We start from the raw sequence: 27,432 nt of genomic DNA on the forward strand, positions 1-27,432 counted from the left end.
AAAAAAAAAATACCCTGCATAGTTAAAAGGAAGCAACACAAAACGAAGGCAAGTAAATACAGTCCAGGACAACGTCCGGCTACAGCCAAATAGTAAGTAATCAAAGGCCGAGGTTCAAGTTTGAAATAACATTTTTTGGTCTGTCATGTTAAAGTTTGAAATAATGTTTTATTTGGTCTGTCATGCTTAAGTTTAAAATAGCACTTTGTTTGGTCTGTCATGCTTAAGTTTGAAATAATGTTTTCTTTAGTCTGTCATGCTAAAGTTTAAAATAGCACTTTGTTTGGTCTGTCATGCTTAAGTTTGAAATAATGTTTTCTTTGGTCTGTCATGCTTAAGTTTAAAACATTTTTTTATAGTGTGACACGTTTCAATAAAAGACTTTCCTTTGGTCAGTCACGAATTATGATTGGTCACGAATTATTAATTCTGGAAGAATTATGGTGTTTCTTGTAGAAGAATTGTATACATTATAACTCTAAATATCACCTAGGTGCGCGTTATACATCGATAAATTTACCCGTAGCTCGGAAAATAACATATTTGTTTTAAAACTTCAGCGAAACAAATTTTTGCAACAATAACAGCAACAATAACATCGAAAAAACGTATCTAGCATCGTCAACAAAGCTTAAATAAGTAAAACACAACAAAAAATCTGGTACAATTTGAACTCGTTTGACTACCACAACTAGATATAACTTTCTTGCTTTTCTCCATCGTGTGCTCATTGTCAGGCGAAATTTCCACGACCAGACCTTCTTTGCAAATAGTCGCTGCCACCTACACAGAGTCTTCCGCGTTCCATCCCTATAGAAAATCGTAAGTCTAGAATGACCATTCCCTATGGAGATACTTGTGCGATGATAAAACTTCTCAAATGTACTTGTGATGTTAGATTGTATAAATGTGTTAACTTTGTTTAAAATCAAACTATTCCTTCTTTAATTGGAATTTTCCGATTATCAATCTTCGATTTTTATCGGAGGCATTTCGATACAAAACCTCCTAGACACATAAAGTGCATTTATGTAAAATTTTAAAAAGTTTATCCCGTCGTTTTGGAATACATTGGGAATGAATTCACACAGAAAGAGAGAGACTCACACACGTACACACACAGACAATGTGCATTTATAAATAAGGAGATATAAGGATTCGTAAAAATTATATCGGTTATTTCCTGTTATTATTTTTTTCTGTAAATTTTAACAGTCGCAGTAGTTAGTTATAGCTATATCTATTAGCCAATCAAGACACTTCAAATATATATTAATAAAGGTGCTACCGACATATGTATCTTAAAAACTCGAATTAAAAACATGTTTATGTTGACGCACAATCAGGTATTAATATTATAGTCTATAAAAACAAAAACAGAACAAGAAGAGACGAATTTTATGTGTTAGATATCCAGTGTTTTGTTTCTCGAAAAATCACAAAAAAATACAAATATTGATCCGGATAAATTATGTAATCGATAATATCGATTGGAATTACACAATTAAACATTAACATTGTGTTCGCTAGTCCATAAATAACAGCAAACAAAGAGACTGGCGTTACTTTATGTTTTTGAAATACAGTAATTTATTTGTCGTCTTACATGACAAAACGAAAGAATATAGAGACACAAAAAGAAAGTACAGGAAATAAAAAAGAGAGGAGGAGGAAGGGTAACAAGGGAAGGAGCGAGAGGAATAGGAATAAGAATAAGAAAGGTGGGAGTAGGAGGAAAGCAGGGAAATTATTAAAAGAAGATTGTAATATACAGACACGAAAAAGAAAGAAAAGAAAGGAAATACATAAGGAAGTGTGAATGACAAAGGGGAGAAGGGAGAAGAGTAAGAAGAGGGAGGAAAATAAAGAAGGGGGAAGAGAAGTAAAAAGTAAGAAGAGATGGAAGAAGGAAGTAAAGAAAGAAAGAAAGGAAGTAAAAAGAAGGAGAATGGAGCAACAACAGCAATAATAATAATAATAATAATAATAATAATAATAATAATAATAATAATAATAATAATAATAATAATAATAAGCATGTGAAAACTCCTAAAAAGAAAATCACATTCCTATCTTCTCCGTACTGCACTGATACATGACATATCAGTGCAGGTATAATCAAACTTCCTATTATTAAAAAACTATTTTATTAAATTATAAGTTATCCCCCTTTATTCTACTACCTTTAATATACTTCATCTGTAATAGGTTTAATTGTATGGGGCGATGTTTTATGCCTGATATGATGTTTTATGCGTAGTACATAATTTGCTTATAGTGTTTCATATGCGATATAGCTTTCTATGGTGTGACAGTTTTTTTTGTGTTTTTGTAGTATATTATTTTATGTGTACTATTCTATTTAGTATTCCGTATTTAATTTTGTATTATAGTTTTTAGTGTGATGAAATGTTTATCATGCGAGATAGTGTTTTATTGTGTTTAATATTTAATGAATCACAGTAATTTATTGTGTAATATGGTATTTTATGTGTTTTATGTATCCGATAGTGATTTTCTATGTAATAGTGTGCTTTATTATGTTGTATTATATTTTATTGTATGTTCTAGTGTTTTATTACGTCATATTATATTTTATTGCGTGTTCTAGTGTTCACTGTGTAATATTGTATTTTATTGTGAGTTATAGTATTTTACGTGTCATGCTATATTTTATTGTGTGTGATAGTATATGTCATATTATATTTTATTGTGTGTTATAGTGCTTATGTGTAATATAATATTTTATTGTGTGCTATAGTGTTTTTCTGTCATATATTTATTGTGTGTTATAGTGTGTTATATGTCATATTATATGTTATTGTGTATTATAGTGTTTTGTATTTCATATTATATTTTATACTGTGTAATAGCGTTTTATGTGCTTATTAAAATCATCGTGTGTTACAATGTTTTATTATGTCATATTATATTTTTTAGCGTGTTCTAATGTTTACTGTCTAATAGATTTTACTGTGTGTTATAGTGTTTTATGTGTCATGTAATATTTTTTGTGTCATAGTATTTGATGTGGCGTATTATATTTCTTTGTGTGCTACAGCGTTGTACGTCATATAATATTTTATTGTGTGTTATAGTGTTTTGTGTGTCATATTATATTTTATGTCTTATAGTGTTTTATATGTCATATAATATTTTATTGTGTGTTATTTTATTTTATATGTAATATTATATGTTATTGTGTGTTATAGTGTTTTATATTTAATATTATATTTTATTGGGTGTTATAGTATTTTATATTTAATATTATATTTTATTGTGTTATTGTTTTTTATATGTCATATAATATTTTATTGTGTGTTATAGTGTTTTATATGTGTTATTATATTTTATTGTGTGTTATAGTGTTTTATGCGTCATATAATATTTTATTGTGTGTTATAGTGTTTTATGTGTTATTATATTTTATTGTGTGTTATCGTGTTTTATATGCAATATTATATTTTATTGTGTGTTATAGTGTTTTATATTTAATATTATATTTTATTGCGTGTTATAGTATTTTATATTTAATATTATATTTTATTGTGTTATTGTTTATTATATGTCATATAATATTTTATTGTGTGTTATAGTGTTTTATATGTGTTATTATATTTTATTGTGTGTTATAGTGTTTTATGCGTCATATAATATTTTATTGTGTGTTATAGTGTTTTATATTTAATATTATATTTTATTGGGTGTTATAGTGTTTTATGCGTCATCTAATATTTTATTGTGTGTTATTTTGTTTTATATGTAAATATTATATTTTATTGTGTGTTATAGTATTTTATATGTAATATTATATTTTATTGGGTGTTATAGTATTTTATATTTAATATTATATTTTATTGTGTTATTGTTTTTTATATGTCATATAATATTTTATTGTGTTATAGTGTTTTATATGTATTATTACATTTTATCGTGTGTTATTGTGTTTTTTGCGTCATATAATATTTTATTGTGTGTTATAGTGTTTTATATTTAATATTATATTTTATTGTGTGTTATAGTGTTTTATGCATAATATAATATTTGTTTCGTGTTATAGTGTTTTATGTGTCATATTATATTTCATTGTATTTTATAGTTTCTTATGTGTTAAGTTATCATTTATTGAGTGTTATGGTGTTTTATGTTTCATATTATATTTCATTGCATGTTATAGTGTTTTATGTGTTATATTTTCTTGTATGTTTTGTTATCATATTATATTTTATTGTGTAATTGTTTTTTATGTGTTATATCATATTTTATTGTATGTTGTAGCTTTTTATGTGCCATATAATATTTTATTGTGTATTATAGTGTCTTATGCGTTATATTTTATTGTGTATTACATTGTTTTGTGTGTCATGTTATATTTTATTGTGTGTTATAGCCTGTATTATGGGATGTTGTGTTTTATGCACCATGAAATGTTTTATGCATACTATAGTGGTTTTCTAACAATAATAATAATAATAATAATAATAATAATAATAATAATAATAATAATAATAATAATAATAATAATAATAATAAATAAGTAATAATGGTGATGATGATGACGATGGTAATGATAACACTAAACTACAGAGTTTCTTTAAAAAAACGAAAGAACACATTGTTATTGGAATAAGTGTGAATAAAGTATTTCTTGTGTCACAGTGAAATATGCGTTAATCTCCATCTTTGAAAATATGCGTATTTGTTAAAAAAATTTATTTAGAAAAATTGTGTAAAAGAAAGGTTTTGTTTATTTTTTTAAATTTTCGGTGGGGGGAATGAGGGTATCAGGGAATTTGTGGTTTCTTTATATTTCGTTTTATATTTTCTTGCTAATGACTTTTATTTTCATTATTTATTAATGTGTTTGGTTGGAGAGGGGCGGGAATGTGTTTAGGGTTTTTTTTTCGTTATTTTGGGGGTTGTTGTCATTTTTACAAGGGATATTTTTTTAGAAAAAGGAGACGACAGATTTTTTGATTTTGGTTCTCAAGTTATAATAATAATAATAATAATAATAATAATAATAATAATAATAATAATAATGATAATAAAAAAGTGCTTCCTTAAAATCACCTTGCCATGATTTTATTTTTTAAAAATTATTTTTCAAATAGTTCAGTTCGTGATGTGGGTATTCCAGTATTCTTAAAATTTCGGTGCATTTTGATAGAAATTTTTGTTCAAAATTTTATTTCAATTTAAAATTTTGTTTAGTACATGATAAAGTTACTGGTTTCCGGCCATGTTTGTTTCTCTATTTGATCACAGCAACCAACAGAAAAGCAATTTTTCTCTGCTTGATTGATTTGTTTTCAGTGAGTGCTTTAATTCTGGAACTGATTAAAATGACAAAGAAAATTTTGTAACGTCCGATTAATTAATTTAAAAATTCATGAGAAATTACAAAATAATTTATTTAAAAAGAGCAAGGAAAGATCCTAAAATTAGAAAATTAAAAATAATTAATTATTATTTGAAAAATTTGAAAGTGCTTTAATTCTGGAACTGATTAAAATGACAAAGAAAATTTTGTAACGTCCGATTAATTAATTTAAAAAATTCATGAGAAATTACAAAATAATTTATTTAAAAACGACAAGGAAAGATCCTAAAATTAGAAAATTAAAAATAATTAATTATTATTTGAAAAATTTGAAAATGCTTTAATTCTGGAACTGATTAAAATGATAAAGAAGATTTTGTAAGTCCGATTAATTAATTTAAAAATTCATGAGAAATTACAAAATAATTTATTTAAAAAGAACAAGGAAAGATCCTAAAATTAGAAAATTAAAAATAATTATTATTTGAAAAATTTGAAAGAAAATATTTAATAAGTAATTAAAAAATTCTTAAATGTATGGAAAAAGTGTTAAATATTTCATAAAATGCAGTTTAAAATAGTTTATGAAACAAATAAGACATTTTAAAATATTTTATTTACGTATGAATAAATATAAAAAATAAAATAGTTTTTAAATATATCATGAAAATAAATGAGAAAATTCTAAAAATGTATAAAAGTTTAAGAAAACAAAAACAGAAAGCTTACATTAAATTTTATAGTTATGAAAAATATAAATACTTTGTAAAGTTTTAAAGCTTAATTTAAAATTAAGAAATTAAAAAATAATTGAGTAATATCTTCATAATAATTAAGAATTATTAAAAATTATTTAATCATTAATAAAGAATGTATAATTAAAGAAATATTTATGAAAAAAGATAAAATATTTTATAAAAAATGCGAAAGTTGTATATATTTTATGAAAAAATTATTTATTCAGTAACGAAGAATGTATAATTTAATCGACATATATTAAAAACAAAACAGATAAGATATTTTATAAAAAATGCGAAAGTTGTATATATTTTCTGAAAAAAGGAAAAAGTTTTAAATATTTTATAAACACAATGCAGAATAAAAAATCTTCATAAAACGAAAAAGGTGAAAATATGTTATGATATATATAAAAATAAAAAATTAAATGTAAAAACAATTAAGAAATTTGAAAATTAAATATAAAAAGATTCATGAAAATTCTTCATTAAAATGAGAACGTTAAAAATAATTTTATATTTTCGCGAAAATATAAAATTGAGAAAGTTTAAATATTTATGAAATAAAACGAGAATGTTAATAAATAAAATGCAATTATTTATATTTTTATGGGTAAATATAAAAAATGATGGAAAACTTTAAAATTTAATAAAAAAAACGAGAGAATTTAAAATAAAATATAATAATTTATATTTCTATGGGTAAATATTAAAAATAACAAAAATAATTTTTATAAAACAAAGCTAGAAAGTTCAAAATAAGAACATTAATAATTCACATACATCTGAGTAAATATAAAAATATTTAGAAAAACAAATAAAAAATTATAAGATAAACTATTAAAAGATTAAGAAATTATAAGATAAACTATTAAAAGATTAAAAGATTTAAGAAAAATTATATTTAAGGATTTAAGAAAAATTTTATGAAAAGTATAAAAAATTGAAACATGTATATTAAAATGAGAAAATTTTAAACATTTTATAAAAAACAGATAATAGAGTTTAAAAACAATGAAAATGTTAATGAAAAACTTTCTTAAAATGAGCATCAAAATCTATAAATTTATGAGGAAATATTTAAAAAATCTGCTATAAAAACTACTTATAAAATTTTCTATCAAAAATAAGAAAGTAAACGTTGATTCATTAACTTTCAAAATGTAAGAAAATTTTCCTAAATAAATAAAAAAGCTTAAAATATGAGAAAGTTTTAAAAATTACTTAAAGTTAATATTAAAAAAATTGAAACAATTAACGACGAAAAGCAAATCAAAGTAAAACTATAATTTATTTAAAGATATTAATAATAATTAATTTATCAAAACGTAATAACTTTATTAAAACGTAATAATTAATTACACAATTAAATTTATCAAAGCGTAATAATTTTATTAAAACGTAATAATTAATTACACAATTAAATTTATCAAAATGTAATACTTTTATTAAAACGTAATAATTAATTAGACAGTTTAAACCAATTCATAAAAAATGTAGACAAAAATTAAATCAAAAACAATAATTTATTTAAAAAATAAACGACAGGAATAATTTATTAAAACGTAATAAAAAACTCCTGGTAAAAAAAATTTAAAGTAATTGATGAGAAAATTTCAATAAAACAAGGTTTATTAAAAGTGATTTTAAAATTAATAACAAAAAAACATTCCTTATGACAGACTATGATAAACTAGACTATGGTAGGTAAAACTAGAAAAGAAAAGAAGATTAAAACATATTTGGATTTTAAACAGAATTTCAGCGGTCTGTAATCCGCATAAGCAACGAACTAAAATAAATTCTTTAAATAAAATAGAATTATAACGAAACGGGCGAAAACCAACCCCGGGTAAAATCAGTGAACGTCTTTTGTGCTCTGCTATGGTCTAATAAATGTAGTAACAAACATGGCGGAAACGTATTCAGAAAAAAAAATCTAAAATTTAAATAATAGTAAAGAAACGATTTGTTTGTTATCAAAACGCATTGATATTCTAAGTGTTTATGACTATCGGATGCCCATCTCTTAAAACTGAACTTTATAAATAATAATAAGGCGCATTTTACATGGCGGGGTCATTATAAATAATCACCGATAATAATAATAATAATAATAATAATAATAATAATAATAATAATAATAATAATAATAATAATAAATTGTTGATTAGAAAGAGTACGAGAGAGAGAGACAGATAAAATAAAAGTGAAAGAGAAGATGTGACGTTTTTTTTTCTTTCTTTCTTTTCCCGATGGGACACGACGAGATCTCGCGAGTTAACATCTCGTACTCGAGTCATTCGCCAGGAGTTGTTGTCGGCTGTTTCGTTCCTCGTACATCGGGTTCGAGAAAGCAGTGTCTGGAACGGCACTTGTACTACAAGAAAGAAAAAGAAAGAAAAGAAAATTAAATGTAGTTTTGGAAGTGACATTATTTCTTATGCACCGGTATCTGGTCACAGAAAATACATATGTACCAAAAGACAAGAAAAAAATCAAACAAAAAAAAAGAGAAAAAAATTAAAGCATATTACGATCGATGCTCAATAAATAATGCCCCTAACTCATTTCTTATAGCAATAGAGCAACGAAATTTGGCATAGTTATTTATCTATCTTTTATGTTGGGCCTTTTGACTATGATCACAGCGTAGTATCTGTGTTATGTTATGAAGGACAATGCCAAAGATCTGAGCGATTATTATTATTATTGATTTGTTAATTGTTATGTAGAAAAAGATATGCAGAGAGAATGTTTTGAAAGAAAGGAATGTTTGGCTGAAATATTTATGCTAAAATCTAACGGAGAAATTTAAACTTAGATTTGGATTTATAAACAATAAAATGTTACAGAAATATATATCTAATAAAATAGATTTATGAATTCAATGTATAAAAAAATAATAAACAATGGAACTGGCTGTGTAACAAAGAAAGAATAAGTTTCGATATATAGACTAGAGATACAAGTAAAAGTCAGAGAGAGACGAAGTGAGCCACAGCTTAAGGTTAGTAGTCCGTCATCAAACAGACATTCTGCGCTTATGTGTCATGTTTGTTGAACCTGTCTCGAACTTATGACTGTTACCTTGTCCATGTTACGCGAACATTTCTGTTTGAATATGTGTAAACACGCTCACCCGTTCACCCACAACAAACAGTTATAACCACTAGACAACACACGAGCATCGGTTTCATACACACGTATATTATACAAACTAGACGTGCATGAACGCACATATATACGCTCGTCATATCCATCCCATTTTACAACATGTTCAATTTGCTAATACAACACTATCTGTTACGTATCTGGGCGTCTGCATATATTATGATATTATGGCGCCAGAACGAATATGTAATATTGTCGAGGCTTTCTTTATGATGTGGACTGTTGTATATATGATGTGTTTATTGACGCGTATATATATATTTGATCGTCTTGATATGAATGTGTTTTTTAATCATCTACTGATTATTTAAACAGGGTATATAACAATTATAACATTAAAGGAGAAATAACAGATTCATAAAGTGCAGTTTGACACTACAGCACCTTTCATACATTTGTTAAGCGATACAATTATGTACATCAAACATATTGTCTAGAATAACTAGTTTCTTAAACGCTTGCACTATTGTCGATATGGAGGGTTGTATATATGATGTTTTGGAGTGGAGAGGGCTCTCGTAAGCCGTGGTGAAGGCAACCTTTCTAGGAGAAGCAAATCTCTGATTTAAAAAACCATAAAGCGGAAGACCAGCACCCGCATTAAGCTGGTCTGCAGTTTAATTTGTTGCTGGCTATCTTGCTCTTGCTTGTTGCTGGATCTCAACATTTTGAACCGAGAGAGAGAGAGAGACAGCTGTCGTACAAATCTAAGACTCTGTAACATCATCTTTGTATAGATACTCCCTCATCTATTTGGGCTCATGGATTTTAAATGTCTGAGGGAGTGGCACTCGTCTGACAAGACGTTGCAATCATCATATATGATGTGTTTATTGACGTGTACATATCTGATCGTCTAGTGATTGTTTAAACAGGGCATATAACAATTACAACATTAAGAGACAAATAACAATCTCTAAGGTTTTACATGGAGAAATGTATATATGATGTGCTTATATATTTGATTGTCTAGATATGAATGTGCATATTGATCGCTTAGTGATTGTTTAAACAGGGCATATAATAATTATAACATTAAGAGGCAAATAACATTCTCTGGTGTTGTACATTAGTCAACAGGAAAACATAACTTGTTCATCTTGGGTTGATCTTGATTAGATGGATCCCCCGAAAAGCTGCAAACGAAGATTCGCACGACCAAAAGCCTTGGTGGTATATACAGCAGCTTTATTTCGGATGTTTCCACCATTGGAAAGCTGTAACGCTAGTCCTAGCTTTTTACTATCGATATTTCCATTTACTTGGAGCCATTACTGTGCACCATCGTATTTCTTTCTCTGATTACTGATCACGTCTGCTAACTCTCTGACTCCGAACTCTGGGCTAACTGATACGTGTCTTTCAAACTCTCTCGTTTCGTCATTAACTCCACGTGACCAAAGGCATAAATCGAATGATCCACCCTCACCACGTATTTTTTTTGCGTGTTCTAACATTTTTTTCTAGTAAAATATATTTGTTTTTATTTATCTAAAATTTCTTTTTGTTATTATTGTTCATAGCCTCTTTTTGCTATTATTGTTTATAGAATCTAGTCAAGTTAAACTCCTAAAACGTCATTTAACCATATTTGTCCTTGAATTGTATTTTTCTCTTTAAAACAAATCTAACTCAATCTACAAGATAATAATAATAATCATCTGGCTCAGATAATTCAGCAATACCCCTGGTGTGTTAATCATTATCCAGAGTTCCATATTTCTCTCATCGTTTTATGCAACTCTGAAGACCATTTTACTTTTATAGAACACCTGAGATTGGTCCACCATACACGACGTGACTTCTGAAATTAAAGATGCGCCATTTAGAAACCCTTTCCTTTCGAAAACCAAACTTAATTGCTGCTGGTGACAGATCAGGAGAGTTGGAGGGATGATGAAGGATATCAAAGTCACACGCGCGTGTTTCTAATCTGGCGACATGCCAATTGGGGGCCGAAGCGTCATATTGATCGTCTTTGCCGATCTTGCTCCGCCTTTTAATTTCGACAACTTCTCTTAATTTCCCCGAAAGTGAAGTATAATAAGCCTCTGTAATTGTGGTATTTTTTGCAAAGAAATCTATCATCACTATTCCGTCTTGGTCTCAGAAGACTGCGAGTATGATCTTGCTAGCGTTTGGTTGCATCATTGGCTTCTTTGGAGATGGTGAGTTCAAGTGTTTCTACTGCATTAACTGAGCTTTAGTTTTTGGATGATAATGATAAACCCAGGTTTCATTCTGTATAATCGGTTTTTGAAAAAACTTTCAACCATAACCTTTGGCACATTTCCAAATTCACCGTTGAACCCTCGACGCGTTTTCGGTTCTGTCAGCAATCCGGTAATCTATCTAACAGACACCTTATGCACATGAAAATACTCATAATTAAAGTTGAAAATTCTATTACAAACTTAATCGTAAGAGAAAGTCGAAAATATTACAAACTTAATCGTAATAGAAAATTGAAAATTCTATTACAACTTAATCATAATAGAAAGTTGAAAATTCTATTACAAACTTAACCGTGATAGAAAGTCGAAAATTCTATTTCCAACTTAATCGTAATAGACGTTCGAAAATTCTATTACAAACTTAATCGTAATAGAAAGTTGGAAATTCTATTACAAACTTAACCGTGATAGAAAGTTGAAAATTCTATTTCAAACTTAATCGTAATAGAAAGTTGAAAATTATATTACAAACTTAATCATAATAGAAAGTTGAAAATTCTATTACCAACTTAATCGTAATAGAAAGTTGAAAATTATATTACAAACTTAACCGTGATAGAAAGTCGAAAATTCTATTTCCAACTTAATCGTAATAGAAAGTTGAAAATTCTATTACAAACTTAACCGTGATAGAAAGTCGAAAATTCTATTTCAAACTTAATCGTAATAGAAAGTTGAAAATTATATTACAAACTTAATCTTGATAGAAAGTCGAAAATTCTATTTCCAACTTAATCGTAATAGACAGTCGAGAATTCTATTTCCAACTTAATCGTAATAGAAAGCCAAAAATTCTATTTCCAACTTAATTGTAATAGAAAGTTGAAAATTCTATTTCAAACTTAATCATAATAGAAAGTTGAAAATTCTGTTTCCAACTTAATTGTAATAGAAAGTTGAAAATTCTATTTCAAACTTAATCATAATAGAAAGTTGAAAATTCTGTTTCCAACTTAATTGTAATAGAAAGTTGAAAATTCTATTTCAAACTTAATCGTAATAGAAAGCCGAAAATTCTATTTCCAACTTAATCGTAATAGAAAGTTGAAAATTCTATTTCAAACTTAATCATAATAGAAAGTTGAAAATTCTGTTTCAAACTTAATCATAATAGAAAGCCGAAAATTCTATTTCTTAGTTGGATGATTTTGCCAAGATATATTTAATACTGTTCGTAGCATACGGGTGAATGTGCCGTCCAGTTTTCTTTCCAATCTTTTGGTAAGTATCCAGGTTGTAGCACCGTATATAAGTGCAGACTCTATCACTGCCCTGAAGAACTGCATTTTCAGTTTGTCAGTTAGCCTTGACGTCCATACTGAACATAGCCCATTCAATGCGGCCCATGCTTTTGAGATGCGAATTTCGATATCTCTCTCTGTGGAAACTATGTTGCTGCCCAGATACGTAAACTCAGCGACTTCTTTCAGTGTTGTTCCAACCAGAGCCCTGATCTCTCCTTTCACATTGAAAGTCATAAACTTTGTCTTATCCGCATTAATGTGGAGACCAATGTCATTTGCGGACTTTCCTAGCTTGCGTAACAGTGGTTGCGCATCAGCAGTGTTATTCGCGAACAAAGAAATATCGTCAGCACATATAAGTAATTTCTAAACGATTTACTTACCAGACGGGTTGGAATTCGGTATCTTCCCCTTGACCATTTATCATACTGTAAAAAGAAAAAAAGACGATCGAATGAAAATCAAACTTTCATGTTGATTATCGATTAATCAAATCGATCTGTGATGTAGTAAACCTTTTAGCATCGATTTATCTGACACTTGTGCAAAAAAAAAATATATATAACTTGTATTATATTGTGTAATATATAGTTCGAAGTATATATAATTAGAAGTTTGAACGCTCAGCTGGAGCAAACCATTCTATTTTATTAGTGTTAAGTTTAATATAATGGACAGTTAATATAATTAGCTGAGAAGAAACTTCTTGCGAAATTTTTAATTTTGATTTCAAATGATGTATTTTGAAATGGGTTTTCGTTATAATACCTTAACTTTATATATCATTTTAAATGGCGGTGTTCGCTCTATCTAATCGTTTAAATTACAAACGTTTTAAAATAATTATGTCTTCTTTTCAGAACTTTGAATACGAGTTGGAAAAAAAGGCAAATTCTCACAATTTTCTTATTTTAATTCGAGCTAGGCCAAAAAGCTGCTGAAACAGCTCGCAATATCAACGAAACATTAGGCACAGGAACCACTACTGAATGGTGAGCGTAGTGGTCGGCCATCGGATGTTGACAACGATCAATTAAGAGTCTTAATCGAAGCCAATCAACGCAAAAAATGTTCGAGAACTTGCTTCTGAATTAGACGTAACGTATACGACGATTTCTAACCACTTGAGAAATATTGGAAACACAAAAACCTCGGACCTACTATCTCCAAATAAAGAAGAAGGCGAAACTTGTTTTTATTACTTGGGTGTCCCTACTTATCAAGGCCTGAATGGTTAATGCATGTAAGATGATAGTGTAGTAATCGTTAATGGTGTAAATTGGGTAGAATTTGATAATTTTAGAGGACGGCTCATAAAGAATTTATTTACATTGGATTTGCAGACTGCCATGTTGTATTTATCCGGTTATCAGGGCAGCAGAACAATGTTCCACAGGCGGGCAGTTCTGAGAAAGAAGCTTTGTTCATGGAATCTGCTTTTAGGTTTAGACACAGATAGAGAGTAGGAGAAATCATGTATAGTGATTGTAGCTAATTGAGTGTTTTTTTTTGTGAAAGTTTGGCAAGGGGGGACTATAGATTAGAGTTTAATCGATCACTTGCTAAGGTCATTCTCATAGTCTTCTGTGACCAGAACGAAGCAGTGATGATAGACTTCCAGGCAAAGGATACCACGATTATCAGAGACCTTTCCAAGGTTCACTTTTGAGGAAATTGAGAAGTGACCAAATTAAAGAAACGTGGCAAGATCAGCAAAATTATGTTTCTTTTGCAAAACGACGCTCTGCTCCTTAACGCGCATATCGCCATATCAGAAGAACAGGCGTTACTCTCCTGGCCTGGCACCATTTGACTTTCACATCTTCCCAAGTTATCTTCTCTTCTTTATTATATTATTATTATTATATTATTATATATATATATAAATAAAATGAACTCATTTTTTCCCGTGGGATTTTGACCTTAATAGGATTTAAAATCAAGATATTTCATGCAAATACATTATGCACAAACGGCAGAACAATATCTGAGGTTTGTTATAGGCTTATTAGTTATCAAATTCCTCGATAATCTTAGATTTCTATACTTTTTCTGCTGAGAAGTCACGGCCAAAATCGGTTAAGATCAATGGAAGTGGTAAAATATTTTCTCTCCTAAAAATTCCTCCTCCCCCTGCCACCACTTAACACTGTTTGGAGATCGTTCACAAGGAACAGTTGAGAAGAGAACACCGGTTTGGCTTCGTAGTTCTATCATCATGTTAAGTGATTTAAAATCACTAAACTAAGCTGCAGTGCTCTGTGGCGTAGTGGTTAGGGTGCTGGACAATTCACATTATATTTTCACGTTCGCGCCGACCTACCACAGTGGTTTTTTTTTTTTTTTTTCCTAAACAACTGGAATGGACTTTTCTTGGTGGCCGAACTGTTAACGTTGCAGATGCTTTTTTTTTTTTTTTTTTTTTTCACACTTTATTTTCCTACTTTTACTAATGACTCCGGGTTTGATCCTTCCTACTTACCTACCATAACATTTTTTAAAACTCCCCCCGTCCCGGAAACAAACACTCGGGCAACGCCGGGTACCCCCGCTAGTATATATATATAACTACTTCATTTACTCACATAAAATGAATATACGAAAGTATAAATTTATGCGTAAACTTTAAGTATTTACTTCAAAAGTGCTCAATACGTAGGTAGAGCTAGTTAGTTACTTATAAAATATATATGGCGATTAAGCTACACTGAATATTTCGCGTTTCATCCACTCTAGGATTCTTCAGGCTTATGCGCATTTATAAAGTTATCTTAGCCAGATGTAAAAGCTCGATAAAACCAAATAGGAAATAGAGCTTATAATACGAGCAAACATTTAATAAAACATGTTAAAAACATTTGAAATGAGTTAAAAACATATTTAATCTGAAAAGGAAACACTAGATAAGTGGATAGTCCTTAATCCGCGGAGTTTCGAAGAAATACTTTCCTTCTCATCAGAGGGTAGGAATTAGCAAAATCCGATCCCGCATTTTGCTAATTCCTACCCTCTGATGAGAAGAAAAGTATTTCTTCGAAACTCCGCGGATTAATAACTATCCACTTATCTAGTGTTTCCTTTTCAGATTAAATATTTTTTGAACTCATTTCAAAGTGTTTTTTAACATGTTTTATTAACTGTTTGCTCGTATATATATATATATATATATATATATATATATATATATATATATAAATATATATATATATATATATATATATATATGGGCTTTTGACGGAAAATGCCTCCAGGGTAAATGTTTTCGCATGCTTCATTTCCGTTAAGGAAATTTTCTTTAAACAATGTTCTATTGTCAACGGTGTTTTTATTCAAGAAGTCTAAAGGAATGCTGGTTATGTGAGAATTTTCAAACGCCATAATGCTTGAAATTGTCCGACTGGTATGGAAACAATTGTAACTTAAATGAAATACACTTTCTGTTGCTACACAATTCATTTTTTGAAGACTTAATTTTGTTAATCAAGATCAAAGTATAGTATCTGTTCTTCAGATGCTGCACTAAAGATAATTTGTACCAGTCAATGGAGGGGAAACCCTCTATACTGGGACAATTATTATTTTTGGTAACCAGAGTGCCCCCTTTTTGCCTACTTTTAGGGGAGCTGGTTTTTACCTCACATTAAAAACGGCCTTGTGCCTAATTTGCTCAGTGGGGGAGCAAATAAATACCATCTGTTCTTCAGATGCTGCACTTCATTTTCTTGTTCTCTTTCGGTGGAGGAGAAATCCTTCACGACTGAGACAATTTTTATTTTTGTACCTTTTCTCCACGTTAAAAAACGACCCTGGTGTCTAACACTGTCCCGTGGGGAGGCATAGTAAATAGGTACAATATATATATATATATATATATATATATATATATATATATATATATATATATATGTATATATATATAATATGTATATAATATATATATATCTATATATAATATATATACTTAATCGCCATATATATTTTATAAATTACTATAATATATATACTATATATTTATATATATAATATATCTATCTATATATAATATGCATATAATATATATAATAAATGTATCTATATAATGTATATATAACATATATAATACATAAAAAATCTATATAATATATATATATGTATATATATATATATATATATATATATATATATATATATATATAATATGTTTAAAAAGCCAAATCACAGCGCAATATTATGAAAATAAACAAATATTTTATTTCAAATTTCAAACAAGTAACATATTTGTTTATTTTTATAATATTTCGTTGTTATTTTGTTTTAAAACGTATCTTATACGTATTTTATTTTATTCAAATTAAATTAACGTGTCTCTCGCCCCCCCCCCCCCGACGTTATTCTCGCGTAGCTAACGCATCGTTCCGACATTTCAAATTATCACCGCTGAGAAACAACACGCGGAATTTTACTAACTGATTTTTCTTTTCTCTTACTTAACAACATTGCAAGAGAAAAAAAAAGAAAAATAAGAAAAAAAAGTACAAAATTCTGACGATGAAAGTTTACTCCGAAATATATAAATTATAAATTTCAAACAAATGAAATATTTGTCTATTTTCGTAATATTGCGTTATGATTTGGCTTTCAAATGTATCTTATACGTATTTTACTTTATTCAAATTTAATCAAAGATTTTATCATAGAACTCACACACCTCTCGTGTATATATATATATATATATATATATATATATATATATATATAGAGAGAGAGAGAGAGAGAGAGTGAGAGTAACAATGTATTGCTTTAATCATTGTAAATTTTGTTGTTACGTTTAAAAATACAGGGATAGATAGTGATATATTATGCACAGTGTATTTAATAAAATTCTAATACGTTACAATGTGCATACACGCAGCAGGTGATGCGCAAAATTTGCGAGGTCGACAGTGAGCGTGCTTGTGGTGAATCACAGGTAACTGTTTGCCCTAAATTATCTTGAATCGTTTTGATAACACGCAGCAGTAGCTTGTTCTTCCCCACTTTTCGTTATTGCTTTTTTCTTCTTTTACGTTTTCTTTTTAATAAAATTTTTGGTATTGTGCACTTTTGCCACCTTGCTGAAAACAAATAACGTTATTATTTTGAAAGGTATTCTTAACATTTGGAGGAGAGGGTATTTTGTAACTATCCTTTGCTTCCATCTAAAAATTTAATAATAAAAAAGATATGGTGAAGTTTGAATTTTACTTGAAAAAACTATTTAAACATAGCATGGTGGCAAAAGTGCACAAGCACCAAATTTTTTTTAGAATGACAACAAAATCGTTTTGGGTTCAAGGTTTTTTTTTCTCTTTCTTTCTCAGCATAATGTATGTATATTATCTTCTTGTTTTCCATCCCATCAATTACTCAAATAAGCTATCTTCTGCGCTTCTGCACCAAGAAAAAGATTTTATCAGCTTATCTGCTACGTGTCAGTGGCGACTTCCTGTTTGTGACACCATATCCTGAACCCGTCAGTTTTAATTATAATCTTTTAATTCCTAATAGAATTTTTCGATTTCTTTTTAGGAATTTAGAGATCAGGAATCTTTGGGAAGCAACACATGTCTCTGATATCTGACAAATTGTCATTAATATTTTGTCCCTTTCTTTTCTCCTCAGTTGTTGATATTAGTAAAAACCTACATGCTACCAGAAGAAAAGGAGCTTTATATTAAACACAACTGCTTCGCTTCGATGTTCAGAAGAATATACTTCAAATCAGTTACGATTGAGAAGAATACATTGAAAAATGTATAAAAAATGATGAGTGCACGAAATGAATAAAAGGATAGAGGACCGTCATGCATCTATAAGGAAAGATGTTGCCTAGACAAATGAGGATAGTTAGGACGGGTGGAGATTAGGGTGGGGATTTAGGGTGTCGGTGTGTCGGTGTGTCGGGGGTACTGGTTCGGTAAATTGTCGGCAAGGCGAAGAAGAAAATAAAAATACTTAATCATAGAATACGACAACGCTGTCCCTGGAAAAGAAGAATAAAAGAAAGAAAAAAAAAGAAAAGAAAGAAAAGAAAAAAAAGAAAAAATATAAGTAAATAAAAATGCAACAAAAAAAAAACAAAAATAAACAATATACGTATTTCAATATTTTATATACATGCATCTTTCTGTGTGTATAAACTAACAGGGGGGGGGAAGGGGTCGCCCGGCTTTGCTCAGTCGTAAAATACGCTTAAATATGATATTTTAATTTGTCCAGATTTTGTATATATTATTATTATTATAGAGTCGTGATTTCCAAAGTAAAAAAAAAAAAAAAAAGTGTTAGGTATCATCAGCTAGAATCGAAACCGAAACCAAAATTGTAGTATTCAAAGCTGGTGACGTTACCACTGTACCAACGTGACATGCATATGAACTGATTAAAAATAAACTAAGATGAACGTACAAATGTATAACGATTTTTTTCAATTTTCACTCCTTTTTAACCCCTTAAAACTATTTTGACCGGCTAAAGACCCATAAAAGGACGGCCCATAAAAAATCCAATCATTTGGGGCCCCTAGTGCAGCTCTTCGACTTTTAGTTTCAGAGGAGACAGAGTTTAAAAATATGGAGACAGACAGACAAACAAACATAGCGAGCTTTATAAATTAGATTTCTTAAGTTGTTTAATTTTACTTTAGTTGAAGTCCTCAGAAGTCTGGGAGCCTCTTTCCTTTTTTTTTTTTTTTTTTTTTACATAGGCGTCACCACTTATCAAGGCCGATAGGCCACTCAAGGATAAGGGTTAGAGTGTAGAGTAGTCAAAAGGACAATATAGTAATCGATAATAATGGAAGTTCGGCAAATTTGTTAACTTAAGTTGAACGGCTCATCAGAAACTTGTTCACGTTGGACTTGAAGACAGCCATATTATAGACAGCTGGAAAGCAGGAAAACGGAAGACAATTCCACAGACGTGCAGTTCTAAGAAAGAAGCTTTGATCATGGAATCTATGTTTAGGTTTAGGCACAGATAAAGAGTGGGGAAAATTATTGATAATGTTTTCAGCTAGTCTAGTGTTTCTTGTGAAAGTTTGGCGAGAGGGGACAATAGATTGAAGCTCAGTCGAACACTTTCCATGAAAATAACGATAAAGCAGAGACGAACTCGCCACATCTCTTCTGTGAGATAGAGGTTGCAAGGAAGAGAAAAGGACATCTCCCACCAGGCCACGAAGTCTATTTTGAACCCTATCAAGGCAGGGCAAGTCTTTTCTAGCAGCTCCTGCCCATATGTGGCAACAGTATTCCATCCTTGGACATATCTGCCTCTTATATAGATAGAGAATTGCATCAGCAGTGAGATATCTACTGGACTAACCCTTGATTTCTATATGAGATAGTTAGATATTCGAAGATTCCATTAAAGTTCTCCTTTACATCTGAAACACTGAGTTAGTAAAAAAGTTGAGAACATAATTTTCCTTTCCCTAATTGTTATTTAAATATGGTATAGTACGAATATATATATAGTAACGAATCTTACTTTCCTGACTACTGGAAAACCACTTCTGTGGTACCAGTTTTCAAGAATTCTGGCGAAAGAATTGACCCATTAAATTATCGCCCCATTAGCCTTATACCGCTTTTCGCCAAAATATTTGAGTCCTTAATTAACCAAGCTCTAGTCCATCACCTTACAGTTGCTAAACACCTGACTGACAAAAAATATGGATTTAGGTAAGCTCGTTCCACAGCAGACATCCTAACTGTAATCTCTGAACGTATATACCTTTACTAGATAAAACAGGGGAGGGTAGAGCGGTAGATTTTTATTATTCTATGTAAAACAAAGAATACATTTGAAATATATTAACTCCTGATCCTATAGGATTTTTATTATTCTATGTAAGACAAAAATACATTTGAAATATTTTAACTCCTTATCCTATAGGATTTCGACGTCTATCATCTCTTCAGAGGAGAAAATATCAGCAAATAGTTATAATGGTTTACACGTTATTTGCTAAAGTCAGTGAGACATGGAAAATCACAATTAAAAGTTGTTTAAGTATTTAAATGTCATAGATTAAGGGAAGTTTATGAAAAGGATACAAAAATTCACATCCAAATTGCATGGTAAAATCTGAAGTGAATGTCTTTGATAGCAGTGAGGTAAAATGATCCAAACTGTATTTTGAGTAATCCACATCACAATGTAATTTCGCGTCATAAATTTTTAAATTCATTGAATGACTAAAATTCTCTCTCTCTCTCTCTCTCTCTACCTATATATATATATATATATATATATATATATATATATATATATATATATATATATTAATGATGGGACGATTTCAATATTTTTGCAATTCCGATACAAGTACCGATTCCGATTCTTTATAAACTCCTGATTATTTAATATAAAGTTGTTATTTTTTCCGATTACAGTAAAAACACACGTTAAGTGTGCGAATATTTGCTCAAACATGAGAATACACTAGCGGAGATAATCTGCAGATTATAGTTTAACTTTTAGTTTAAAATAAATATTTCGTATTTTGTCATTACTACCAGCTGCGTGAGATTTTGTTTCAAACAAAATCAAATAAAAAAAGAGATAATTAAAAGAACCGTTTTGCTATCGGAAAATAAATACAAAATTTTCCGATTCTGATACCAATTCCGATACCCCAAAAAGTTTCGATTTTTCCGATTCCCAATTCCGATTCCGATTAATCGTCCCAACACTATTATATATATATATATATATATATAACTACTTAATTTACTCACATAAAATGAATATACGAAAGTAGAGATTTATGCGTAAACTTTAAGTATTTACTTCAAAAGTGCTCAATACCTAAGTAGAGCTAGTTAGTAATTTATAAAATATATATGGCGATTAAACTACACTGAATATTCCGCGTTTCATCCACTCTAGGACTTTATAAAATATATATGGCGATTAAGCTACACTGAATATTCCGCGTTTCATCCACTCTAGGACTCTAGAAGAAGTCCCAGAGTGGATGAAACGCGAAATATTCAGTGTAGCTTAATCGCCATGTATATTTTATAAATTACTATATATATATATATATATATATATATATATATATATATATATATATATATATATATATATATATATATATATATATGTGTGTGTGTGTGTGTGTATTCCAGGTTGAAAAATATTAAAAAATTAAGAATAATTGAATTTCAACAAGGGTCGTTGGTAATGCTCAATCAAAGAGAGCAAATTATATATATTTTTTTATTATTCTGTATTTATCTTTGTGACTGTATTTACAGAAAGAATAATATATATATATATATATATATATATATATGCATGTATGTATATATATGTATATATATATATATATATATATATACATATATATATATATATATATGAGGAACAGTTAATAAAATATGTTAAAAACACTTTGAAATGAGTTAAAAACATATTTAATCTGAAAAGGAAACACTAGATAAATGAATAGTCCTTAATCCGCGGAGTTTCAAAGAAATACTTTCCTTCTCATCAGAGGGTAGGAATTAGCAAAATAATATAAGTCAACTGAAATGTACAGGTCATCACTTAAAAAAATGTCAGCAAGAATTGTTAAAAGACACTAAATGGAAAATAAAAAAATTAATAAATAAATAGAAAATAAATAATAAATAATAAATAATGAATAAAGAATAAATAAATAAATAAAAAATAAAATATAAAATAAAAAAATAAAATAAAAATGACGTTTCTTGATTTTTCTTATTTATATTTATGTATCGGAAGTAGAGTGTAAAGCATATCTTATTTTTCTTTTATTAATATTATTGGAATCTTTTCTTTTTTCCTTGTACACATTTTTGTGAATTATTCCATGGATTTCTGCCTTTGGATTATTATTAACCTTCTTTTTCCAATTACGTGATTTCCTTGGATTTTACTTGTACAAATGGAAATTCTTTTAACTTTCTTAAAGTTTTACATTTGGATTTTACCGTCACTGGATTATTTATCTTCCACCAGACTATCCATTCATGTATAATCACCTTTTTATTTACCATATTCCCTCTGTTTCACTTTTTTGTTTTCAAGTAAGATTGATTTACTTGTTTCATCAAATACTTTTGCCTGCAAAATCCGATCCCGCATTTTGCTAATTCCTACCCTCTGATGAGAAGGAAAGTATTTCTTCGAAACTCCGCGGATTAAGGACTATCCATTTATCTAGTGTTTCCTTTTCAGATTAAATATGTTTTTAACTAATTTCAAAGTGTTTTTTTAACATATCTTATTAACTGTTTGCTCATATTATAAGCTCTATTTCCTATTTGGTTTTATCGAGCTTTTACATCTGGCTGAGATAATTTTATAAATATTAATTCTTTAATATTTATAATATACTTTAATTTTACCATCTTGGATTATTTTGTTAAATTTAATTGTAATTTATATATATATATATATATATATATATATATATATATATATATATATATATATATATATATATATAGTAATTTATAAAATATATATGGCGATTAAGCTACACTGAATATTCTGCGTTTCATCCAACTATAGGATTCGTCAGGCTTATGCGCCTAAAGCCTATGCGCATAAGCCTGACGAATCCTATAGTTGGATGAAACGCAGAATATTCAGTGTAGCTTAATCGCCATATATATTTTATAAATTACTAACTAGCTCTACCTACGTATTGAGCACTTTTGAAGTAAATACTTAAAGTTTACGCATAAATCTATACTTTCGTATAGTAAATTTATGTGAATAAATGAAATAGTTATATATATATATATATATATATATATATATATATATATATATATACACGAGGTGCCTTAAATAAGTTTCTAGACTGTTATCGTATGGGCACTTTTATTGATATAAAATATTGAAATGACGAACGCAAGAAATAACAAAAATCTGCACCAAAACAAATCGAAAACAGCAAAAAAGCAACAAAACAGAAAAGAAAAATATACGCAAATAAAAATACTACGATAAAATAGTCAATAACAGCAATATCTCTCTTTATATATAAAGTCAAATTGCCTGTGTCTGTGAGAGAGAAATTGTTCGTTCTATATGGACTCAAAAATGACTAGGCCGATTGGTTTTTTTAGTTCACATAAATTTACTTTATGTGTCTGAGCGTGTTCTTATAGGTTTTGTATCGAAATTGTTCTGGTGCGAGTTGGTATTGAAAGTCGATAATCGAAAAAAAAATCGATTAAAGAAGAAACAATCCGGTTTTGATCAAAGTAGAAAAAAAATCGCATTTTAAATGCGTCCAAAGTCCGTGAACCAACGCCAATATGGCTGTTATGAGACCTTGAACTTCGTGAAAAGCCTTGACCTTGTTACGCCCCCCCTTAAAAAAAACAAAAAAAAAAACGAAATGTTATCAGCAGAACAAAACGAGAAATTGATTAAGAATAAACGGAAACTTCGTCGTCAATATGGTACGTCTAGGGTCCATGCTTCAATTCATATTTATTTGAATTTATGTGGCGTGAAAGACTCTGCCCAAATAAATTTAGTGAGATACTTTGTTGCATCGAAAAGAAAGAAGAAAAACTGTTTTTTTTGTACATAATATATTTTTTTTATAAAAAAATCATATAATCTAAAAAAAACATAATATATTTTTTTAAAAAGTCATATAATCTAAAAAAAAAAAAAAAAAAAATTAAAAATTAAAATGACAGTTGTTCTTTCTAAATAAATTATTTTTTTAAATAAAATATGTTTATGAAAAATAGTTTTTGGTACAAAAAATATTTTTATAAAAACATTAAACCTAAAATAACCATTTGTAAAATAAAATGACAGTTGTTTTTTCTAAATAAATTATTTTTTATTATTAACATATTGTTTTAAATAAAATAGTTTTATGAAAAACAGTTTTTGGTACAAAAAATGTTTTTATAAAAACATAAATCTAAAATAACCATTTGTTAAGTAAAATGACAGTTGCTTTTCAAAATAAATTATTTTTATTAACACATTGTTTTAAATAAAATATTTTATGAAAAACAGTTTTTGGTACATAAAATATTTTTATAAAAACATTAAATCTAAAAAAAATATTTTTAAGTAAAATAACAGTTCATTTTTCTAAATAAATTATTTTTGTTAACACATTGGTTTCAATAGCATATTTTTATGGTTGTTTTTCAAAGTTTTTATTCTGTTTTTATTTTGGTTTCAAACTTTCAATTTTACCTCGTTGCGTTTTTCGTTTCATATTCTAGCGATTCCTTTTTAGGTCATCGAGTTGACGTTTTCTTGAGCAGCCGATTTACCGCCATCTTGGCGTTGGTTCACGGATTTTGGACACATTTTAAACGTGATTGTTTTTTCCACTTAATATGCTTAAAATAAAATATTTTTTTTTGTCGAAATGATTCCTAATGCCATAATATTAAAAAAACAAAACAAAACAAAAAAAAAACGGGTTTGTATTACTGTACACATAGATTCAAAAAAGTTTTCACAAAAAAATATATAACAAATAAATGTTATCAAAGGCAAGATAAGTTACTTTTCTACCTAACTGGATATGTTTCTAGTGTGTTTATTTAATGTAACATGTTTATTCAGCTCGAAAAGCATACAGTGTTTACCGATGTATTAGAAAATTTAAAATAGCGTCCGACTCTCTCATGAACACAGTAAATTTGGGAAAAGGGGTTAAAAAAAAAAAAAAATGCAAAATACTCTTAAAAACCCACCGAATATATGTCAGCCTATTTTACGGTAACATATATTAGGCGAATTTCTAACAGTATTTTGTTTAGTTTTTTTATTTGTAACTCCTTTTCCCAAACTTACCATGTCAAGGAGAGAGTCGGGCGCCGTTTTACATTTTCCAATACATCGATAAACACTGTGTGTTTTTCGAGCTGAATAAACATGTTACAATAAATAAAAACATTAGAAAATTATCCATTTAGGTAGAAAAGGAACTTATATTGCCTTTGATTACATTTATTTGTTATGTATTTGTCCCTTAAATAATTATCTCCCTTGGCCGGACATTTTTCTTATAGAATTTCCCCTAACTCGACACCGGCAGGTTGACTGGTGTTTTGCCCTCTATTCTAGCTGCCTTTCTAGCCGTATGGCTCGTTTTTTTTTTTATTTTTTTTTTTATCTCTCACTATCTTTCACCGTTTTTTTTACCATATCTACCTTCAATAAATCTGTTTATAGGATTTCCTGTGTTCAGAGTTTTGATTGCTAGTACGCGTTTAATGCTAACTGTTTAAGGATCGTATGTTTCTAAAAAAACGCATCCTGAGGAAATATTTGTTTTTTGACAACTTTTTCGAATCTGTGTCGAATCTGTGTGTATAGTAATACAAACCCAAAAAACATTTTTACTGCCGACACGGAATTATTTTTTTACGCTAGATAATGATCACGATTACTCTGAAGATTACAAATAATCTATTAACTGAAAATCCGTATTTAAACGTAAACAAAATCAATTTTAGCAAGGGAAATAACTCTTCATTTGAACTCAAGTATTCTCTCTTAGAAGTAAAATTTTATTCAAGATTCGTTCAACTACAAAACAATATTTACAATGAGGACTTTTCTAGGTTTTCGGGGATGCTGAAAACGAATATAACATTTAAAAGTGGTGCAGAGAAATAGTTTTAATCATATGAGGAGATTTTTTTTTTTCAAAAAGTTAGAATCATTTTTCTATATAAATTTAACGTACAATCAGAACCCACTCTCTGTCCACCTGGTGATAACTTTTTTTTTGGCATTTAAAAAAAAAACTTTCTTTCAACCTTAACAATCACCTTTAAAATGACGACAAAAAAGTGCGCGCGTTTGCACTACAGAAATGACCACCACGGATAATGTAAGGAATTACATTGCTGGAAAACTACTTGTTTGCGACAAATTTAAATGCAGTATTCATTTTAAGCATACTCGAATATTGGTACTTCTGCGGTTTAGTGCCCGTTTTTCTGTGGTCTCGCTCGGCAACGCTCGGCAGGCGACGGACCCCCCCCCACCCCGGATTATAGTGAGCGAACAGAAGTAAATAATAATAAAAAAAACGAATAAAAAAAGAAAGCAAAGAGGAAAACCTACTGTAATAATTTCATAAATTTTACTGTTTTTATTTTTTTTTAATGGCAACAGTGTTCCCCCCCCCCTGTATTTTGGGTTTTTTGTTTCTGTATTTTTTGGGGGTGGGGAAGGAAGGTAATAACATTTTCTTTCTTTGAAATAGTGAAGAAATATATTTTTTGTTTTGTTTGTGCATGAAACATTATTTTGGCATTATACTCATTAAATTAATGAAAAAGTATTTACACATTTTTTTTTTTTTGGTTTGGGGTATATAAATATTTTTCGTAACATTTTTTTTTCAATGAAACGTACTTTTTTTTTTTTAATTAAAAAAAAAAAAATGATTATCTTTATATCCAAAGAAAAGTTTTGAACAGCAAACGACGTACAACATTAAAAAAAAAAGTATTTTTCATCAAAAAACAAAAAACAACAACAAAAAACAAGGAAATAGTCTTGTCAAACATCTATCAAGAAAATGTTTCCAGTCGGTGAGAAGGTGATCCGACACGCTATCGCATTCTCGCCGTAGGTTTTATGTGTGCGACAATTTCTTACGAAGCAGCAAGAGATAGAACCTCTCGAAAAAGGTACAATGGCGTAAGGAGATCCAG

General features: G+C 28.8%; 1 protein-coding gene across 2 annotated transcripts in view; it reads right to left on the bottom strand.

The window, feature by feature from the left end:
- Nucleotides 1-8,207: 8,207 nt before the first annotated feature.
- Nucleotides 8,208-27,432, bottom strand: part of LOC145268648 (uncharacterized) — a 366,656-nt gene continuing 347,431 nt past the window's right edge. The window contains exons 11-13 of one of the 2 annotated variants that reach the window (XM_080124131.1): nt 18,686-18,713; nt 13,096-13,140; nt 8,290-8,440 (exon numbers count right to left, since the gene is read on the bottom strand). In XM_080124131.1, the coding sequence (XP_079980257.1) occupies nt 18,686-18,713 (28 nt within the window). In that variant the 3' untranslated portion in view covers nt 8,290-8,440; nt 13,096-13,140. Of the gene's footprint in view, nt 8,441-13,095; nt 13,141-18,685; nt 18,714-27,432 lie in introns of both variants that reach the window. The other variant, XM_080124130.1, reaches the window with a different exon arrangement.

The sequence above is a fragment of the Euprymna scolopes genome, chromosome 44, assembly GCF_053919585.1.
Source record: "Euprymna scolopes isolate OS-2025 chromosome 44, ASM5391958v1, whole genome shotgun sequence".
Taxonomy (NCBI): Eukaryota; Metazoa; Mollusca; class Cephalopoda; order Sepiida; family Sepiolidae; genus Euprymna; species Euprymna scolopes.